The 18,708-nt window shown below is 37.7% G+C and overlaps 1 protein-coding gene across 3 annotated transcripts in view; it reads left to right on the forward strand.

The window, feature by feature from the left end:
• Nucleotides 1-18,708, forward strand: part of TRPC3 (transient receptor potential cation channel subfamily C member 3) — a 79,699-nt gene that overhangs the window by 53,611 nt on the left and 7,380 nt on the right. For 2 of the 3 annotated variants that reach the window (XM_030863933.2, XM_060298733.1), the window contains exon 10: nt 547-630. The exons of the other annotated variant lie outside the window; for it this stretch is intronic. In XM_030863933.2, coding sequence (XP_030719793.1) covers nt 547-630 — 84 coding nt within the window. The remainder of the gene's footprint in view (nt 1-546; nt 631-18,708) is intronic. 3 annotated transcript variants of the gene reach the window in all.

Consider the following 18,708-nt stretch of genomic DNA (forward strand, 5'->3'; position numbering starts at 1 on the left):
GCCAAAATACCTTAGTCCAGTTCTCTCCAAAGTGTTGAACCTGGCACAGTGTACTTCCAAGATACTTAGGAAGACGTTTTGTTTTGGCTCATGTTTTAGGATTACAAAATACCAAATGATACCCTATACCCTCTGAACTTGTAGTGTGTATCTGTTCAAGTGTAGGAGAGGAACACAGGCTCAGGAGCAGATAGAGTTGCTTCTGTGCAATTTCTCCTTCTAGATGCCATGAAGACATTTTGATAAAGTGTACAAGGACCCCAGGAACAATTATGTTTAACACGAGACAACTTTAAAAAATATTTTTTCAGTTAAACAGTTCTATTACAGTACATCTGTCCAGCATTTTGATAAATGTGAGCGTGTTGCTCACATTAATTTTTGCCTTTGGAAATATATGAAGTCATTCATAAAACTCAGCTTCCACAAAATGTCCCTCGGAAATGTTGACTCCAGAAAAGTTATGAGGGAGAATAAAGTAGATTATATTTATGATTTCCAAATAAATGTATTCTAATTTACTAGGCTAATTGTATTTTTTCCTAGTTAAACCTCTTCACTCAGTCTAACTCAAGAGTTTTTGAATCACACAGTTTTAACAGCATTCTCAATCCGCCAACACGTTATCAGGTAAGCATTCATTAGACATATCTCTTTATCTGTATGTAGTTCCATATATGTCTCTGTGTTCATGTGTGTGTGTGTGTGCATGTGTGTGTGTGTGTGAGAAAAGTGAGTAGAATTATATTCTTCTGTTCTTCAGATGTGCTGTGAGGGTAGAACAGAACAGAGAAAATGGTATGTTAGAGGGCGCTTTAGAAATCAGAGTCCAAGTTCTTCCTCTTCTTCTCCTTCTTCTTGCTGTTGTTTTGTTTATTTGTTTGTTTGATTGAGGAAGAAGAGTTCCTTTGTGATATTGAAAGCAAAGTGTTGCCACAATTTCCGAAGATCACTTTCATACACCTTGAGCTGGAGAACGCAGTGGGAGATGTGGTATATTAGGAAAATAATGTTCTCACAGTACAAAAAAACCTGGTACATTTTGCCAGATAATCTGTTTTTCAAATGGAATCTTAGGCTATACTGTTGCATCAGTACTACTTTAAAATACCTGTTTCCCTTTGATCTTGGATGTGACATTTCAACACTATTTTCCAACTCAGAAGAGGGTATAGTCCTTCCCATCTGGTTGATCACTTTGACTACCAAATCTTTAGATTTCTGTTGAGTACAAGATCACAAGAATGAGGATCAAAGAATTTATAATGAATGGTAATGTCAATTAATGGGTGTACTCCTGTTCATATGATTTTCTTGGAAACACCACATTCTGCAAAATTGCTTAGCACACTGACTGTCAAAGTCTTACTTTGTAATGGTTACGTTATGTCCCATTATATGGTTGTATTTAATTTATCAGCCTTCTATTGATGGAAATAGAGGATATTGCCAATATTTAGCTATTACAAGCAATACAAGTAAGTAACCTTCTATACATGATATTTGAAACGTGCAAGCCTATAGAATTGTCTGGTTAAAGTATATGTGCATTTTAATTTTTTAGCTATTATCAAACTGATTTTCATGGAGCTTGTACCAATTTATTTTCTTTTTTTTAACATCTTTATTGGAGTATAACTGCTTTACAATGGTGTGTTAGTTTCTGCTGTATAACAAAGAAAATCAGCTATATGTTTATGTATATCCCCATACCCCCTCCCTCTTGTGTCTCCCTCCCACCCTCCCTATCCCACCCCTCTAGGTGGTCACAAAGCACCAAGCTGATCTCCCTGTGCTTTGTGGCTGCTTCCCACTAGCTATCTATTTTACATTTGGTAGTGTATATATGTCAAGGCTACTCTCTCACTTCATCCCATCTGACCCTTCCCCCTCCCTGTGTCCTCAAGTCCCTTCTCTACATTTGCGTCTTTATTCCTGTCCTGCCCCTAGAACCATTTTTAGAACCTTTTTTTTTTTTAAGATTCCATATATACGTGTTAGCATACGGTATTTGTTTTTCTCTTTCTGACTTACTTCACTCTGTATGACAGACTCTAGGTCCATCCACCTAACTACAAATAACTCATTTTCATTTCTTTTATGGCTCAGTAATATTCCATTGTATATATGTGCCACATCTTCTTTATCCATTCATCTGTCGATGGACACTTAGGTTGCTTCCATGTCCTGGCTATTGTAAATAGAGCTGCAATGAACATTGTGGTACATGACTCTTTTTGAATTACACTTTTCTCAGGGTATATGCCCAGTAGTGGAATTGCTGGGTCATATGGTAGTTCTACTTTTAGATTTTTAAGGAACCTCCATACTGTTCTCCATAGTAGCTGTATCAATTTACATTCCCACCAACAGTGCAAGAGGGTTCCCTTTTCTCCACACCCTCTCCAGCATTTATTGTTTGTAGATTTTTTTGATGATGGCCATTCTGACTGCTGTGAGGTGATACCTCATTGTAGTTTTGATTTGCATTTCTCTAATAATCAGTGATGTTGATCATCCTTTCATGTGTTTGTTGGCAATCTGTATATCTTCTTTGGAGAAATGTCTATTTAGGTCTTCTGCCCATTTTTGGATTGGGTTGTGTGTTTTTTTGTTATTGAGCTGCAAGAGCTGCTTGTAAATTTTGGAGATTAATCCTTTGTCAGTTGCTTCATTTGCAAATATTTTCTTCCATCCTGAGGGTTGTCTTTTGGTCTTGTTTATGGTTTCCTTTGCTGTGCAAAAGCTTTTAAGTTTCATTAGGTCCCATGTCTTTATTTTTGTTTTTATTTCCATTTCTCTAGGAGGTGGGTCAAAAAGGATCTTGCTCTGATTTATGTCAAAGAGTGTTCTTCCTATGTTTTCCTCTAAGACTGATAGCATCTTTAGGACTCTCTATGTATAGTATCATGTCATCTGCAAACAGTGACAGCTTTACTTCTTCTTTTCCTCTCTGATTGCTGTTGCTAAAACTTCCAAAACTATGTTGGATAATAGTGATGAGAGTGGGCATCCTTGGTCCTGATTTTAGAGGAAGCGTTTTCAGTTTTTCACCATTGAGAATGATGTTGGCTGTGGGTTTGTCATATATGGCCTTTATTGTATTGAGGTAAGTTCCCTCTATCCTACTTTCTAGAGAGTTTTTATCATAAATGGGTGTTGAATTTTGTCAAAAGCTTTTTCTGTATCTATTGAGATGATCATATGGTTTTTCTCCTTCAGTTTGTTAATATGGTGTATCACATTGATTGCTTTGCATATATTGAAGAATCCTTGCATTCCTGGGATAAAACCCACTGGATCATGGTGTATGATCCTTTTAATGTGCTGTTGAATTCTGTTTTCTAGTATTTTGTTGAGGATTTTTGCATCTGTGTTCATCAGTGATATTGGTCTGTAGTTTTCTTTTTTTGTGACATCTTTGTCTGGTTTTGGTATCAGGATGATGGTGGCCTCATAGAATGAGTTTGGGAGTGTTCCTCCCTCTATATTTTGGAAGAGTTTGAGAAGGATAGGTGTTAGCTCTTCTCTAAATGTTTGATAGAATTTGTCTGTGAAGCCATCTGGTCGTGGGCTTTTGTTTGTTGGAAGATTTTTTAATCACAGTTTCAATTTCAATGCTTGTGATTGGTCTGTTTATATTTTCTGTTTCTTCCTAGTTCAGTCTCAGAAGGTGGTGCTTTTCTAAGAATGTGTCCATTTCTTCCAGGTTGCACATTTTATTGGAATATAGTTGCTTGTAGTAATCCCTTATGATTCTTTGTATTTCTGCAGGGTCAGCTGTTACTTCTTCTTTTTCATTTCTAATTCTGTTGATTTGAGTCTTCTCCCCTTTTTTCTTAATGAGTCTGGATAGTGGTTTACCAATTTTGTTTATCTTCTCAAAGAACCAGCTTTTAGTTTTATTCATCTTTGCTATTGTTTCCTTCATTTCTTTTTCATTTATTTCTGATCTGATCTTTATAATTTCTTTCCTTCTGCTAACTTTGGGGGTTTTTTTTTTTGTTCTTTTTTCTCTAATTGCTTTAGGTGTAAGGTTAGGTTGTTTATTTGAGATGTGTCTTGTTTCCTGAGGTAGGATTGTATTGCTATAAACTTCCCTCTTAGAACTGCTTTTGCTGCATCCCATAGGTTTTGGGTCGTGGTGTTTTCATTGTCATTTGTTTCTAGGTATTTTTTGATTTCCTCTTTGATTTCTTCAGTGATCTCTTGGTTATTTAGTAGTGTACTGTTTAACCTCCATGTGTTTGTATTTTTTACAGTCTTTTTTCCTGTGACTGATATCTAGTGTCATAGCATTGTGGTCGGAAAAGATACTTTTTACAATGTCAATTTTCTTAAGTTTACCAAGGCCTGATTTTTGACCCAAGATATGATCTGTCCTGGAGAATGTTCCATGAGCACTTGAGAAGAATGTGTATTCTGTTGTTTTTGGATGGAATGTCCTATATATATCAATTAAGTCCATCTTGTTTAATATGTCATTTAAAGCTTGTGTTTCCTTATTTATTTTCAGTTTGGATGATCTGTCCATTGGTGAAAGTGGGGTGTTAAAGTCCCCTGATATTATTGTGTTACTGTCAATTTCCCCTTTTATGGCTGTTAGCATTTGCCTTATGTATTGAGGTGCTCCTATGTTGGGTGCATAAATATTAACAATTGTTATATCGTCTTCTTGGATTGATCCCTTGATCATTATGTAGTGTCCATCTTTGTCTCTTATAATAGTCTTTATTTTAAAGTCTATTTTGTCTGATATGAGAATCGCTACTCCAGCTTTCTTTTGATTTCCATTTGCATGGAATATCTTTTTCCATCCCCTCACTTTCAGTCTGTATGTGTCCTTACGTCTGAAGTGGGTCTCTTGTAGACAGCATATATATGGGTCTTGTTTTTGTATCCTTTCAGCCAGTCTGTATCTTTTGGTGGGAGCATTTAACCCATTTACCTTTAAGGTAATTATCGACATGTATGTTCCTATTACCATTTTCTTAATTGTTTTGGGTTTGTTTTTGTAGGTCTTTTCCTTCTCTTGTGTTTCCTGCCTAGAGAAGTTCCTTTAGCCTTTGTTGTAAAGCTGGCTTGGTGGTGCCAATTTCTCTTAACTTTTGCTTGTCTGTAAACGTTTTAATTTCCTCATCAAATCTGAATGAGATCCTTGCTGGGTAGCGTAATCTTGGTTGTAGGTTTTTCCCTTTCATCACTTTAAGTATGTCCTGCCACTCCCTTCTGGCTTGCAGAGTTTCTGCTGAAAGATCAGCTGTTAACCTTATGGGGATTCCCTTGTATGTTATTTGTCACTTTTCCCTTGCTGCTTTTAGTATTTTTTCTTTGTAGTTAATTTTTGATAGTTTGATTAATATGTGCCTTGGCATGTTTCTCCTTGGATTTATCCTCTATGGGAGTCTCTGTGCTTCCTGGACTTGATTGACTATTTCCTTTCCCATGTTAGGGAAGTTTTCAACTATAATCTCTTCAAATATTTTCTCAGACCCTTTCTTTTTCTCTTCTTCTGGGACCCCTATAGTTCAAGTGTTGTTACCTTTAATGTTGTCCCAGAGGTCTCTGAGACTGTCCTCAATTCTTTTCATGCTTTTTTCTTTATCATGCTCTGTGGTAGTTATTTCCACTATTTTATCTTGCAGGTCACTTATCCGTTCCTCTGCCTCAGTTATTCTGCTATTGATTCCTTCTAGAGAATTTTTAATTTAATATATTTTGTTGTTCATCATTGTATGTTTTCTCTTTAGTTCTTCTAGGTCCTTATTAAACATTTCTTGTATTTTCTCCATTCTATTTCCAAGATTTTGGATCATCTTTACTATCATTACTCTGAATTCTTTTTCAGGTAGACTGCCTATTTCCTCTTCATTTGTTTGGTCTGGTGGGTTTTTACCTTGCTCCTTCATCTGCTGCATATTTCTCTGTCGTTCCATTTTGCTTAACTTGCTGTGTTTGGGGTCTCCTTTTCACAGGCTGCAGGTTCATAGTTCCCATTGTTTTTGGTGTCTGCCCCCAGTGGCTAAGATTGGTTCAGTGGCTTGTCTGGGCTTCCTGGTGGAAGGGACTGGTGCCTGTGTTCTGGTGGGTGGGGCTGGATCTTGTCTTTCTGGTGGGCAGATCCACGTCTGGTGGTGTGTTTTGGGGTGTCTGTGAACTTAGTATTAATTTAGGCAGCCTCTCTGCTAATGGGTGGTGTTGTGTTCCTGTCCTGCTAGTTTTTTGGCATGGGACATCCAGCGCTGGAGTTTGCTGGCCGTTCAGTGGAGCTGGGTCTTAGTGTTGAGATGGAGGTCTCTTTATAGAGCTCTCGTCAGTTGATCTTACATGGGGCTGGGAGGTCTCTGGTGGTCCAGTGTCCTGAACTCGGCTCTTCCACCTTAGAGGCTCAGGCCTGACACCAGGCCAGAGCACCAAGACCCTCTTGATGTCTGTTTTCCTTCCTGCTACTCTCCTTCTCCTCCTCCCTTAGAATTCTCTCGCCAGTGAAGCTGCTTGGTTTTCTCTGCCAGCCACAAAGAAGCTGTCTTTAACTCTGTCCGAGGTTGGGTGGAAGTACTTGAGTGCTCTTAGACGACCAAGTCATGTTTATTATCCTTCCCCTACACGGTAGCAGTTTCTCATGAGTAAACAGTTCTCTACTGATAGTGTGCCTTTTATCATCCTCTTGGGTCTTCAAATGATTGTAACAATTTTCCCGTTTTATACTAGACTGAAGGGACTATGAGTCACTTTCCTTTTCATGCATGTTCAACTCTTTTGCTCCTGCCTCATTTTGCCAGGATACCGTTTCTTTGTGGGTACCTGTGCAGGTGAGCTGGGTCCTCTGCTCGGGGCCTCACACAGGAGGCTGCACGGGAGCTGCTGGTCAGGACTGGAGACTCATTTAAGGCTCCAGATCCTCTAGCAGGCACATGGTTGTTGTTGGAATTCGCTTCCTTTTGGTTGTTGAGCTCAAGCCCTCAGCTGATAGAGACCATCTGCTATTCCCTCACATGTGGGCCCCTCTCCAAAATGGAAGTTCACTCCTCGGGCAGCCGTCCTGTCACAGAGTCACCTGAGGGCCGGGCGTCCTGTCCTGGGGCTCCTTTCCTCAGGTCCCAGAGATGCCTGAGCGGTGGCCTCCTGTCAGGGGCTTCCCAGTCAGGTGCAGTCACCTGAGGGCCGGGCTTGGGGTCTGAGTCATGTGGGGCGCTGGACACTCACCTTCTCTGCTCCCGAGTGCGCCATCGAGGGCTTCGGCCGGCGTCTGAGCCCGGTTTATATTCTTAACAATAAACGTACAAGAGTGCCCGTTTCCTCCTTAATATACCAATAGTATGTTACCAAAGGTTTTTGTCTTGTCCAAATTGATAGGTGAAAATGAGACCACAGTGTCACATTTTACTTTGCATTCTTTGTAATGAATGAATTTGACCATCTTTTTAGACTTAGTTTTCTATATGCTTAAGACCCAATATTTATTTGCTTTTCTTGATGGGCTCTTTGTTATAAATTAGGAAGAATTCTTTTAAGAATTAAGAATTCTTTTAAGAATTAAGAATTAATTTTAAGAAAATCAGCCCTTTATCTGTGATAGGAGTTGAGAATTTTTCCCCCAGTTTGTTGTGTGTCTTTTTAATATTTGTGGGTATTTTTTCCCAACCGTTTAGAATTGTGTGTAGTCAACATTACAAATTGTTTATGGCTTCAGATTTTGTGTCCTATTTCAAAAGCTCCTCTCCTATATGAGGATATTTAAGAAATGTTTTACCCATATTTTCCTTGGTACACTAACGGTTTCACTTTTTACATGATAATATTTGATCTGTGTAGAATATAGTTTGATGCAATGTGTGGATGGGGATCCAAATATATTTTTTTTCCAGATGATTACAGAACTGGGTGTGTTGAATAATCTGTCTTCTCTATTGATTTGAAATATCACTTTTATCATTTACTAAGTTCCCATATCTACTTAGATTTATTTCTGGGCTTTCAATATGCTATAGAACCATATTGTTTTAATTACTATAGTTTAAAACAAAATCAAACAAAATACACAGAAACACATACATATGTCCTTACTTCAAGACTCTTACTTGAAGAGACTCTTACTCAAATTATTTTGCATAATTTTCCTGGTTATTCTTTCTTGTTTATTTTTCTCCTTAAACTTTAGAGTCAGCTTGTATAATTTGCAAAATATTCTGTTGGTATTTTACGGGTTGTGTTAGCTTAAGAAGAATTGACATCTTTATAATGTTGTGTCTTCCTTTTCAAGAATATGACACACCTTTCCATTTGTTCAGATCTTCATTCGTGTACCCAATATCACTTTAAAGTAGTCCTCAGAGTGTTCATATTAATTAGGATTAAGTGGTGCAAATCACACAGAACCACCAAATACCAACCACTAATAGCTGAAAGAACATAGAAATGTGCTTCTCTCTTCTCTTCAAGAATTCTGGAGGTGGTCATTCCAGGGCTGGTATGGTACCCACCACTGTCAGGGTCCCAGGCTGTTTCTATAATATTACTCTGTCATGATTGGCTTTCATTCTAACATGATCTTACAGTCCAAGAAAGCTACTGGAGCTCTGGCTATTATATCTGCATTCCAAAATATAGTCAGACAGTGATAGGGAAGAAAAATGCCTCCTTCCTGTAAGGAAATTCTGTAAAGTTACACAAACAGCATGTCTGCAATGGAGGCTACAAAATAAGTCTTAATTCCTAGTGGCCGTGTGCTGAGCTAAAAAACCAGGGAAGAGAATTGGCAGTCTCTGCCAAAGTGGATTATATTATTTGTCTTCGTGCTTTACACATACTTATATCTGTTATTTGATTTATAAGTTTCAAGTTTTATCTTTTGACCCTCCAGCTATAAAATATGAAAAAATCAGTATATTTATTTTATTTTTCACCATTTTCCCCTCCTCCTCCCAGCTTTTGCTAGTTAAATCATTAGAATTGTAGGGGTGGAACAAAAAAACCTTTCCTCTACCCATTAGGTTCTGTAGCTGGGGCCTGTGAATTAAACTAACAAAAGGCAGATTAACAGAAGAAAAAAAAAAAACAGAGTTTATTTATGCATGCAAAGTGCAAACACATGGGAGAATTTTGTGGTGAGTAACTCAAAGGGGTAGTTAGAAATTGAGGCTTATATATCATCCTAAAAAGGGCAATGAATTGTGGAGAAGTGACAAGACAAAGGAAAGAGGATGTCTTTGGGCTCCCAGGGGTGGTAAATTGTGGGAACGTGAGTATATATATGGGGAAATTAATGGAAGATTAGGGTTATTGTAGTAAGGTTTGTGTTTGTGCAGAGCCATCTCTGAGCCAACTTTCTGTTTCTAGTGGTGATGCTTGTTTCTCTTCCTCTTGGTATGGGAGAGGGGAGGGGGAAGACCTTCACAAAGGGAAATTTATGTCCTGTTCTTGGGCAGTTGGGAAGAAGGCAGTGAGCTCCTTCTGTGTCTTCTGCTTCTTAATTGCCTTCAGCTCAAAGTAAAACTATGTCAAAGTGATATATCTGAGGGTGATATTTTCTGATCCCCTTCACTACCTTGTAAGATTATAATTCACATTTGTTTTAGTTTTAGTCCCACAGCTAAACAGTCAGTACTCACCACCAGTCTTTTGGCCTTAATTTTCCATTAATCTCTTTGTCAGGTAAAGTTTGTCTTCCTCCAGTTTCTTCAAAAAGAGCTCATGGGGGGACTTCCCTGGTGGCGCAGTGGTTGAGAGTCCGCCTGCCGATGCAGGGGACACGGGTTCGTGCCCCGGTCCGGGAAGATCCCACATGCCCCGGAGCATCTGGGCCCATGAGCCATGGCTGCTGAGCCTGCGCTCCGCAATGGGAGAGGCCACAACAGTGAGAGGCCCGCGTACCGGGAAAAAAAAAAAAAAAAAAAAAGAGCTCATGGGAACTACGTTCTCTGAGTTATTTCATGTCCTAAACTGTTTCCTATTTTCTATATATTCATATTAACTAGCTGTAAAATTCTTAGATATGACTTTATTTTCTTGATGTATTTGTAAACATTGCTCCAATGCTCCTAGAATGGAATGTTGATATGGAAAAGTTTGAGGCCAGCCTGATTATTTCTCTCATATAGTTGACCTGAGATTTTGATTTGAATGCCCAAATTTTCTTTGTTTATCTTTTGAATCCAATAACTTGCAATTGATTGTTCTGTAGGTGGATCTGCATGAATTTTTCCTAGCATGGAGTATGTCCTTTCAAATTGTACATTCAAGTCTTCTTTTATTTCTGAAAAATTTCCTTGAATTATACCTTGAAATATTTTTTCTGTTCCATTATTTGAGGTCTCATCTTCAGAGATACCAATTAGATGCCTGCTGAATCTTTTTTTCTCTATTCCTTTTGAATTTTTCATCCATTTCTCTCTTTGGCTCCTTTTTTTCCCATCCTGTCTTTTATTCCTGTCTGTCTTCATATGTGCTGCTTCAAATATATCTTTCATTTCTGTGATGATTTAATTTTTTTCTTCCTCCTCTTCTTGAGATTTTCCAACTTATATATCATTTCCTACTTTGACTTACCATATTTTCCTTGTGCTCTTATTTTGAAGACATGATTGGTCCCTATTTTTAAAAGATTATGTTTCAATAATGGTGTTATGTGTTTTCATCTCTTCTTTAGTATTTTTCTAGTGAGTGTTCTCTATTTGCTATTTGTTAGTTTCCTTTTTTCCTTGGACTGTCTTAGTGTATATGTTTTATAGATTCCTTACTGACTATTACTCAGTTTTGAATGAAGTAAGTTCTTCTCGGACCAGCTGGTTTCAGGAGGTTGGAGTCGGGCCAGAGAATTCCAGGGCGCCCGTCCCAGACTAGTAGGAATTTGCCTTTAGGCACAGCATTGTGTATGTGAGTTCAACTTATTCTTTATTATCTCTTGTCAAAAATAGCACTGCAGGATTGTTCACAAGGCAGACTCTCCCTCTCCACCTCACTCACAAAGTACTTCTAGCAATTATGGCTTTTCTTTATAATTTCTCCTTCAGCCCTATAATTCTAAGCTTCTGTAGCCTTTGTATCAAAAGGTCAAGGACATTCTCAGCCATGAATGTCTGCTCTTGGCATTTCTCCATATCCCCATTTGACCTTTACATATAACCTTTCTAAAAAAGAATATGGATTCCTTTAAGTCTCATTAATGAGGGAGTTAGTGTTTCTGTTTCCTATTCTCCTTATTGCTTTTGAGTGATTTGGAAGAAGTGGAGAAACTTCTAAGTATATTGTTAAATTGAAAATGGCTATGCCTCCGCATGAGATGATCCTTGCTAAATGCCTAGAGACTCCAGAATCCTGTATATTTCGTATTTTCTAAAGAGAAGAATTCCCTGTGCCTGTGGCATAGTCTTCTGTAGCTCCCCAAAAGTGATAGCAGAAAAAGAGAAACTGAGGGAAAAAGTCTCAATCATCCATATATACCCCAAACTTCATATAAATGTCTTGATTACATTTAGATAAAAATCTACCTGTTATGAACTCCATGAGTGATAACAATTGGTTTATTTGTTATGAATTTTTGTTTCATGTAGTATGATTATGTGATTTACCTTAAAGAAATTCCAAATCTTAATCTGCTAAATGGGGATTTTTCCTTCAAAGGGGTGACCTTTGGAATACACTAATTCTAATGGTTTATATCACAGATCAGAATATTTCTGGAATATCTCTAAACAGTTACGTCTATAATTAGTTTATAAGACACAAAAAAGTGCTTTGTTACTTTCTCAGTCCTGAACTCAGCTAATCATTCACCTTATTAACAAGACAGTGCCATCTGACTTCACATTTTTTCAAAAATAATCACATCCTGGGACTTCCCTGGCGGTTCAGTGGTTAAGATTCTGCGCTTCCACTGCAGGGGGCGCAGGTTTGATCCCTGGTTGGGGAACTAGGATCCCACAAGCCGCAGGGCTCGGCAAAAAAAAAGTTACATCCACCTTCAAAAAATATGTGGCCATCACCAATCAGGTCATCATCTTACATGTTTTACATTCAAATGAATGTTTCCTCTCCATGACAATTACTTCAAAGACAAGAGATTCAGATGTGTCTCAAAGGGCAACAAAGGAAAAATTTTTAGGTGCCTTAATTAATGGCAGTATTATTTATATTAACATTAATTATTACAAGCATGCAGAGGTAATTTTTATGTATATAAAGAATTTTTTTGAAAAACTGGGAATGATTTTTCTGTAGAACATAAAGACTTGGAGGGATAGCTATGATTGAATTCTGCTCATGAATACCTGTGTTAATTCAAGTTAAAAGTACATAGATATGCTAATATGACCTTGAGAAATGAGAATATATTGTAAGCCTCCACAAAAGCTGGGCTGTAGGTTCTTATCTCTCTGCTCTCTTCTGTGGCAGCTCTGCTTTAACAACCTTCTTTGGCTTGGGAACACCTCTGGCTCAGATAGTGTTAGACTGTCTTCGGCCCACATGATGGTCTCTGATCTAATTCATGTAGTCTTGATTTTACTGGAAGTACATGGTAATATAAGGAATTCACCTTAAGCTTCATGACCCATTCAGGATATCCTCTGTTATGCATGGTCTTATGTTGTAAGACTACAAATATACAGTCCATGGCTTCAAGTATCTCTCCACTGGAGTGGAAGGGCAGCATGGAGGTGGAAGGAAGGGAAGGAAAGAAAAAAGTAGGTGAACGTTCATACAACCTTGGGATATGGCTATGTGGTATAAGTGAGATATAAATAAAATGGTATGGGAACCCAGGGAAACCCAGAGGAGGAAAATATTTGAAAGCTGATCAAGTAGAAGAAGACGGAAATCTATTCTCTGTTTCTCCAAAGAACAAAACTTGGACCAGTAGTTAGAAAGTACAATGAAGCAGGTTTTGACTCAATACAAAGGAATTTTTTAACAGCTACAATTGTCCAAAAATAGACCAAACCAACTGTCTGGAAAAAGTAGCAGGGTCTGAATCACAGATGTTTATTCAGAGGCTGTGCAATGGTGATCTGTCAGGGTATGTATGTCACAATGAGTGGTAAGAAAAAATGAAAAACACATGATTTCCAAGGACCCTTCCCTCCCTAAAATTCTGCTCTCTACTTCCAAGTTCTTTGTGTTTGTCCAAATCAATCTTATTACCTTATAGTCACACTTTATAGGTTGCTAAAATTCAGATTATAGAATCTGCCAATGTCAGTCAAATTTGGTTTCTCTGTAGGAGTAAATGAGGAAATAAATGTAAAAGTATCTGATAGATTACTTAACAATTGTTAGTTGAATTTGAATCAGTAAAAAATAAGCATGTGCAAAGAAAAGCTTTGATGCTTTCTGGAAAGGCAGGGCATGCACACATATGCAACCATCCGAATCTCATTCCTTCTCCCAGTCTTAATGGAGGGCTGAGAAATGAACTTGGATTTGTTTGCAGGAGATAATGTTTGAGGTAACTAGGACCAAGCTTTCCACACCTTGGATAGAGGAAATCCATAGTCCACTCAATAATATTACAATGTCTTCCTTAAACAGTGACTCACATGCTCATATTGAGAAATATGGATAATTTCTGGAGGTATGTGGAATGTGGAAGTTAATTTATAGACTTCTGTTGCATTAGTTAGCAATTTGACCAAGAGGGAAAGAAGATGATTCTGTTATTGATCGATTTAATTTGTGGTACTGGCTTTGATTAAAGAATCCATCAGAAATTGAGGTAAAGATAATATTTTAAATGATACTTTTACTTATTACTCACAAGTTTCATGATCTTTGCCTATAGTACCAGCATTATTAAGATGGGTTAATCAAAATTTTCTTTATAAAAGAAACATAAATGATAATAAGAATAATAGTTACATTAATTGAGCACCTTCTATGTAATTAACTTGTATTATCTTTTATAAGATAGATGCTAACATTTCCACTACACAGATTGTCACCAAGATTTGATTGTTTGTAAATAGCTCAAAACACACTCAAGTCCAAGCTATTTGTCCTTGTAGCCCACTTCCTCAACTGCTATACAATACTGCCTTGGGCTCACCAGACAAGCTACCTAATAGAATGGAAATGGCTAAACTTTGCACCTTCTCTGAGCTGCAAATCATTTTGGAATTCACATCAGTTATCTTTCCAACGTGAACTAAGGGATGGACTATTACCAGGTAGTGTCATAGGTGGGGAAACTGATTTCAGCCCAATAGCAGGTGTCTTCTTGCCTTTTAGAGAGACTCCAACTTGGTGCAGTGGTAGAAAAGTATATTTAAGCTATAAATATTAAGGTGAACATTTTTGTGGGATGCACGGAAAGCTTAAAACACATCAAATTTTGAAGGGAAAAATTTAAGCCTATAACTACCATTTTCCCTGTGGGTTAAAGATGAAATGGAGATGAATATGCCCTCTTCTTTTCCCTTCAATGAGGGAATTTAATCTGAATAGTTTTGTTCAGGATATTTCTAGGGAACTTGAACACTATATGAATGTTTAAAATATTTTATTTTCCTGTTATTGTCCCTTCTGGCAGTAAATGTAAGTTTTCATAGACTTTCTAAGTGTGGTTTTGGATAATGTTACATAAATGTTTTAGAGTATTATGCTAGGGAATATGGGTAGCAGTATCTTAGTCCTCAAACTTTATAAGTAATACCAACAAGAGCTGTCCTTTTCTAAGCAGGAACTATGCTTTTTACATGCATTTGATTATTTAATCTGTACAACTTATTAGTTGAGTTTTATTACCCCCATTTTATAAATGAGGAAATGGAAGCTTAAAGAGTTTAAGCACCTTTAATTCACTCAGCTAGTAAATAAAGGCCTACATTCAAATTCATAGGGTTTTTTTTTTTTTTTTTTTTTTTTTGTGGTACGCAGGCCTCTCACTGTTGTGGCCTCTCCCGTTGCGGAGCACAGGCTCCGGATGCGCAGGCTCAGCGACCATGGCTCACAGGCCCAGCCGCTCTGCGGCATGTGGGATCCTCCCGGACCAGGGCACGAACCCGCGTCCCCTGCATCGGCAGGCGGACTCTCAACCACTACGCCACCAGGGAAGCCCCTCAAATTCCTAAGTTTTTTACTCCAAACTTCTGCCTCATTTCCATTTTTAGAAGTTTCATTTTTTCTGGAGATAGTATTTCTAAATAATGCACTTCTGAATGGTACTAAATAAGACCCTTATAAGCCCTGAGTTATTCTCAGTTTCTTTACAACATGAAGTTTTTACAGCTTTGTTTGTAAAAGTGAAAAATATTTGTTTATCATGACTGAATGACTGTTGGCTACTGAAGATGGAATGAATGCCCAGGCTAGCGAGGCACATCGATTTGCTAGGCAGCATTAAAAACCTATTTATAAGAGTATTTTAATTGTTTTTATTTTATTATATTTTAAATTTTGATTATGGACTATTTCAAACACAGAAAGGTATCACAAAATGTCCTGTTGGACATCTATGTCACTACCATCTTACTTTAATAAATATTAACATTTTGCCATATTCTTTTCGGATCTTTTTTGTAAGGAAATTTTGATACAACTAAAATACCCCTACTCTGTTACATTGGCTTTCATCCCTCCCCAGAGATCTTCACTATCTTGAAGTTCTAGTATGTTCTTCCCACGTATACTTTATTATTTACATAAGTATATTCATACCATTATGTATTGATACTAGTTTTATGTGGTTTTGAAATATATATAAATAACATTACATATTCTCGTTTTTTCACTTATCTTTATATTTTTGAGAATTATCTATATTGATACACATATGTCTTGTTTTTCATTCTAACTGTTCTATAATATCCCATTGTATGAATACACAATTTTTGTTTATTCCTCTGTTGATGAAAATTTAGCTTATTTTCCATTTTTGCCTATTATAAATAATGCTGTATTGAACATTCTAGTAAATGTCTCCTTTTGCACATTTGTAAGTGTTTTTCCGGGTTGTGTACCTGGGAGTGGTAATATCAATTTCTATTTCCAGTAACAGGGTATAAGAGTTTCCCAATATTCTCACAAGAACTTGGTATCATCAGAATTTTTAAATTTTGCAAACTACAAAACAACTTCCCTTTATACTTCAAAAACGTCAGCATCATGAAAGATAAGGAAAGGCCAAGGAGCTGTTCCAGATTAAAGGAGACTGAAGATACATGACATCTAAAAGCAACATGTGATCCTTGATTGGGAAAATGAGACAGTTTGATCCATGTTAATTTTTCTAAAGTTTGATCATTGTAGCATGGTTATATAAGAGAACATTCTTAGAAAATACTCATGGAAATATTTAGGGATAAAATGACATGATGTCTGAAAATTATTTTCAAATGCTTTAGCAATATAATCATAATAGACACAGGGAGCAAGATAAGCAAATGTGGCAAATTTCTAACATTCGTGAATCAAGGTGAAAAGTCTGAAGTCCCTTTATTTTCCTTTCAACTTTTCTGTGCGTTTGAATTTTTTTCAAAAGAAAAAACGTTTGCCAAACGTATATGTGTGAATTGGTATTAATTTTTTAAATGTACTCTTCTCTGATTACCAATGAGATTGAACATCTTTTCATACATTTGTTGGTCATTCAGTTTTCCTTTCTTGTGAATTTAAATTCTTTTTCCTAATTCTACTTGGCTGTTTGTCTTTACCTTAGTGACTTGTCAAAATTCTATCATGTCCTGGATACTGATCCTTGGTCAGTATGTTTTGCAAGCAGCCTGTCTCCCTCTTTGGTTTGTCTTTTAACTTCATGTAATGGTTCACTAAGGAGTCGCAGCCTGTGAATGTATGAAAGTGACTTTGTTTTCAATAATTTCCCACTAACTGTCTTCTTTTGAACTTTTCTTTTCCACTGAATGGAGGAGCCCTTTACAACACCTTGTCAAGGCTCCATAACTTTCCAGTGACTTTGGGTTATTAGAAAGTCTCATGTTTGTAATTAAAGAGATAGTTATGTTTATTTTGAAACTTGAGAATTCCCTGGCAGTCAGTGGTTAGAACTTGGTGCTTTCACTGCTGAGGGCCGGGGTTCAGTCCCTGGTGGGGGAACTAAGATCCTGCAGGCCATGCTGCAGGGCCAAAAATAAGTAAATAAATAAGTAAATAAATAAAAATTATTGAGAGAGAGAGAGAAAAAGAAAGAAAGAAAGAAAGAAAGAAAGAAAGAAAGAAAGAAAGAAAGAAAGAAAGAAAGAAAGAAAAAGAAAGAAAGAAAGAAAGAAAGAAAACCTCTCCAAATCAATCTAGCACTCTTCTCCTCACTCCTATAGCACAAGCTAAACCTCTGAAGGTGATTCCAGTGGCTGAAGGCTGTGGTCTGCTTTGTCCACACCTCCTCCTGTTAGCTCTTCTAGGTGTTCATCCTGTGCTATGTGGAGAGGCAAGGGGAAGAAGCTGAAAGGTAAACATTTTTCCCTTGAGTTAACTGCAGGTTGCAGTCTCTTCCTTGTTGTTCGTCACTAGTGCTCTAACACTGATCAAATCCTGATGTCCTGCTTGTGGCCGTCACCAAACTGCTACCTGTCTAACTGGGCGGGGGCACGTTTAAAGGGTTTGAGAAGGCGATGCACAGCTCCCTGATGCAGAGATCTGGCTCTCACTTGAGGTGTGGCTCTAATTTTCACCTTTCCCATAAGGAGAGCCCATTGTCCAAGCCCCATTTATTGAAAAGATTATCGTTTCCCACTGATGTGTATTCCACCCAACATAGTGGACATTTGTCTCTGTTTGTCAAATATTGAGAGTACAGGTTGACCCAATGGCTGTTCCTCTCTTATCACAGTTCTTTTTCCTTTCTGACTAAATTACCAGGATCAGGCCAGCAAGCCTGCTAGAACAGCCATCTAATTGGAAGCAGGATGCCACGCTCCCTTTCGTACAGGCAACCCTAAACTTTACATTGCCTTGGATTTCCTTCTTCCCTTCGCTTCTAGGAGGCGGGCTGCACCTTCTCCCTTCCACACAGGTAAGGGAGAGAATGACCTCTCTCCCCGCAAAGCCCATGATCCCTCCCGTGTCTCACTCTCTTTCCTAATGTGAGGTGAGGAGAAAGTAGTTGGTAAGTTCAATACTGATCTAGTGAGTCTCAGTAAGCCCTGAGGGGAGGTGGATGGCTCCAGCTGCAGGGACCAACGTGGTCTTAGACCATGGTGGCTGACCTGGTACTTAGCATCCTTTTTCATCAGTCTTGGGTTTATCAACAATTCCAGGACAGCAGGAAAAATCCCATCTGACATAAGATTACATGTTATTGATATTCTTCCTTGTATGAAAGTTTTAAATTGTCCTAATATGGTCAGATGTATCAACATTTTCCTTATGGCTTATCCTTTCTGTTAGCTTTCTCAAGAAACATTACCATATTCCTTTCAAAGTTTTTGCTTTTCACATTTAGATTTTTCGTCCATTTGGCTCTCTTCTTTAATATATGGTGTGAGGAAGGTCTAATTTTAACTTTCCCTGTAAGGATAGTCCATTGTCTAGGCCCTATTTGTTGAGCAGTCTTTTCTTTCCCACTGATTTGTATTACCGCCTTTCAAGCTGCTTTTCACTGATAAACACTTCGTTGTTTTTTCTTTCTATAGGAATATGCCGGCATTGTCCCCAAAACTTAATTATATCCCACCCACAGTGAACTGTCCCAGTGAGGTTTCGTTGGAGCAGGGATTGTATTCACTATTGCATCTCCAGTGCCTAGTATGGTACCTGGCA

The sequence above is a fragment of the Globicephala melas genome, chromosome 5 (assembly GCF_963455315.2).
Source record: "Globicephala melas chromosome 5, mGloMel1.2, whole genome shotgun sequence".
Taxonomy (NCBI): domain Eukaryota; kingdom Metazoa; phylum Chordata; class Mammalia; order Artiodactyla; family Delphinidae; genus Globicephala; species Globicephala melas.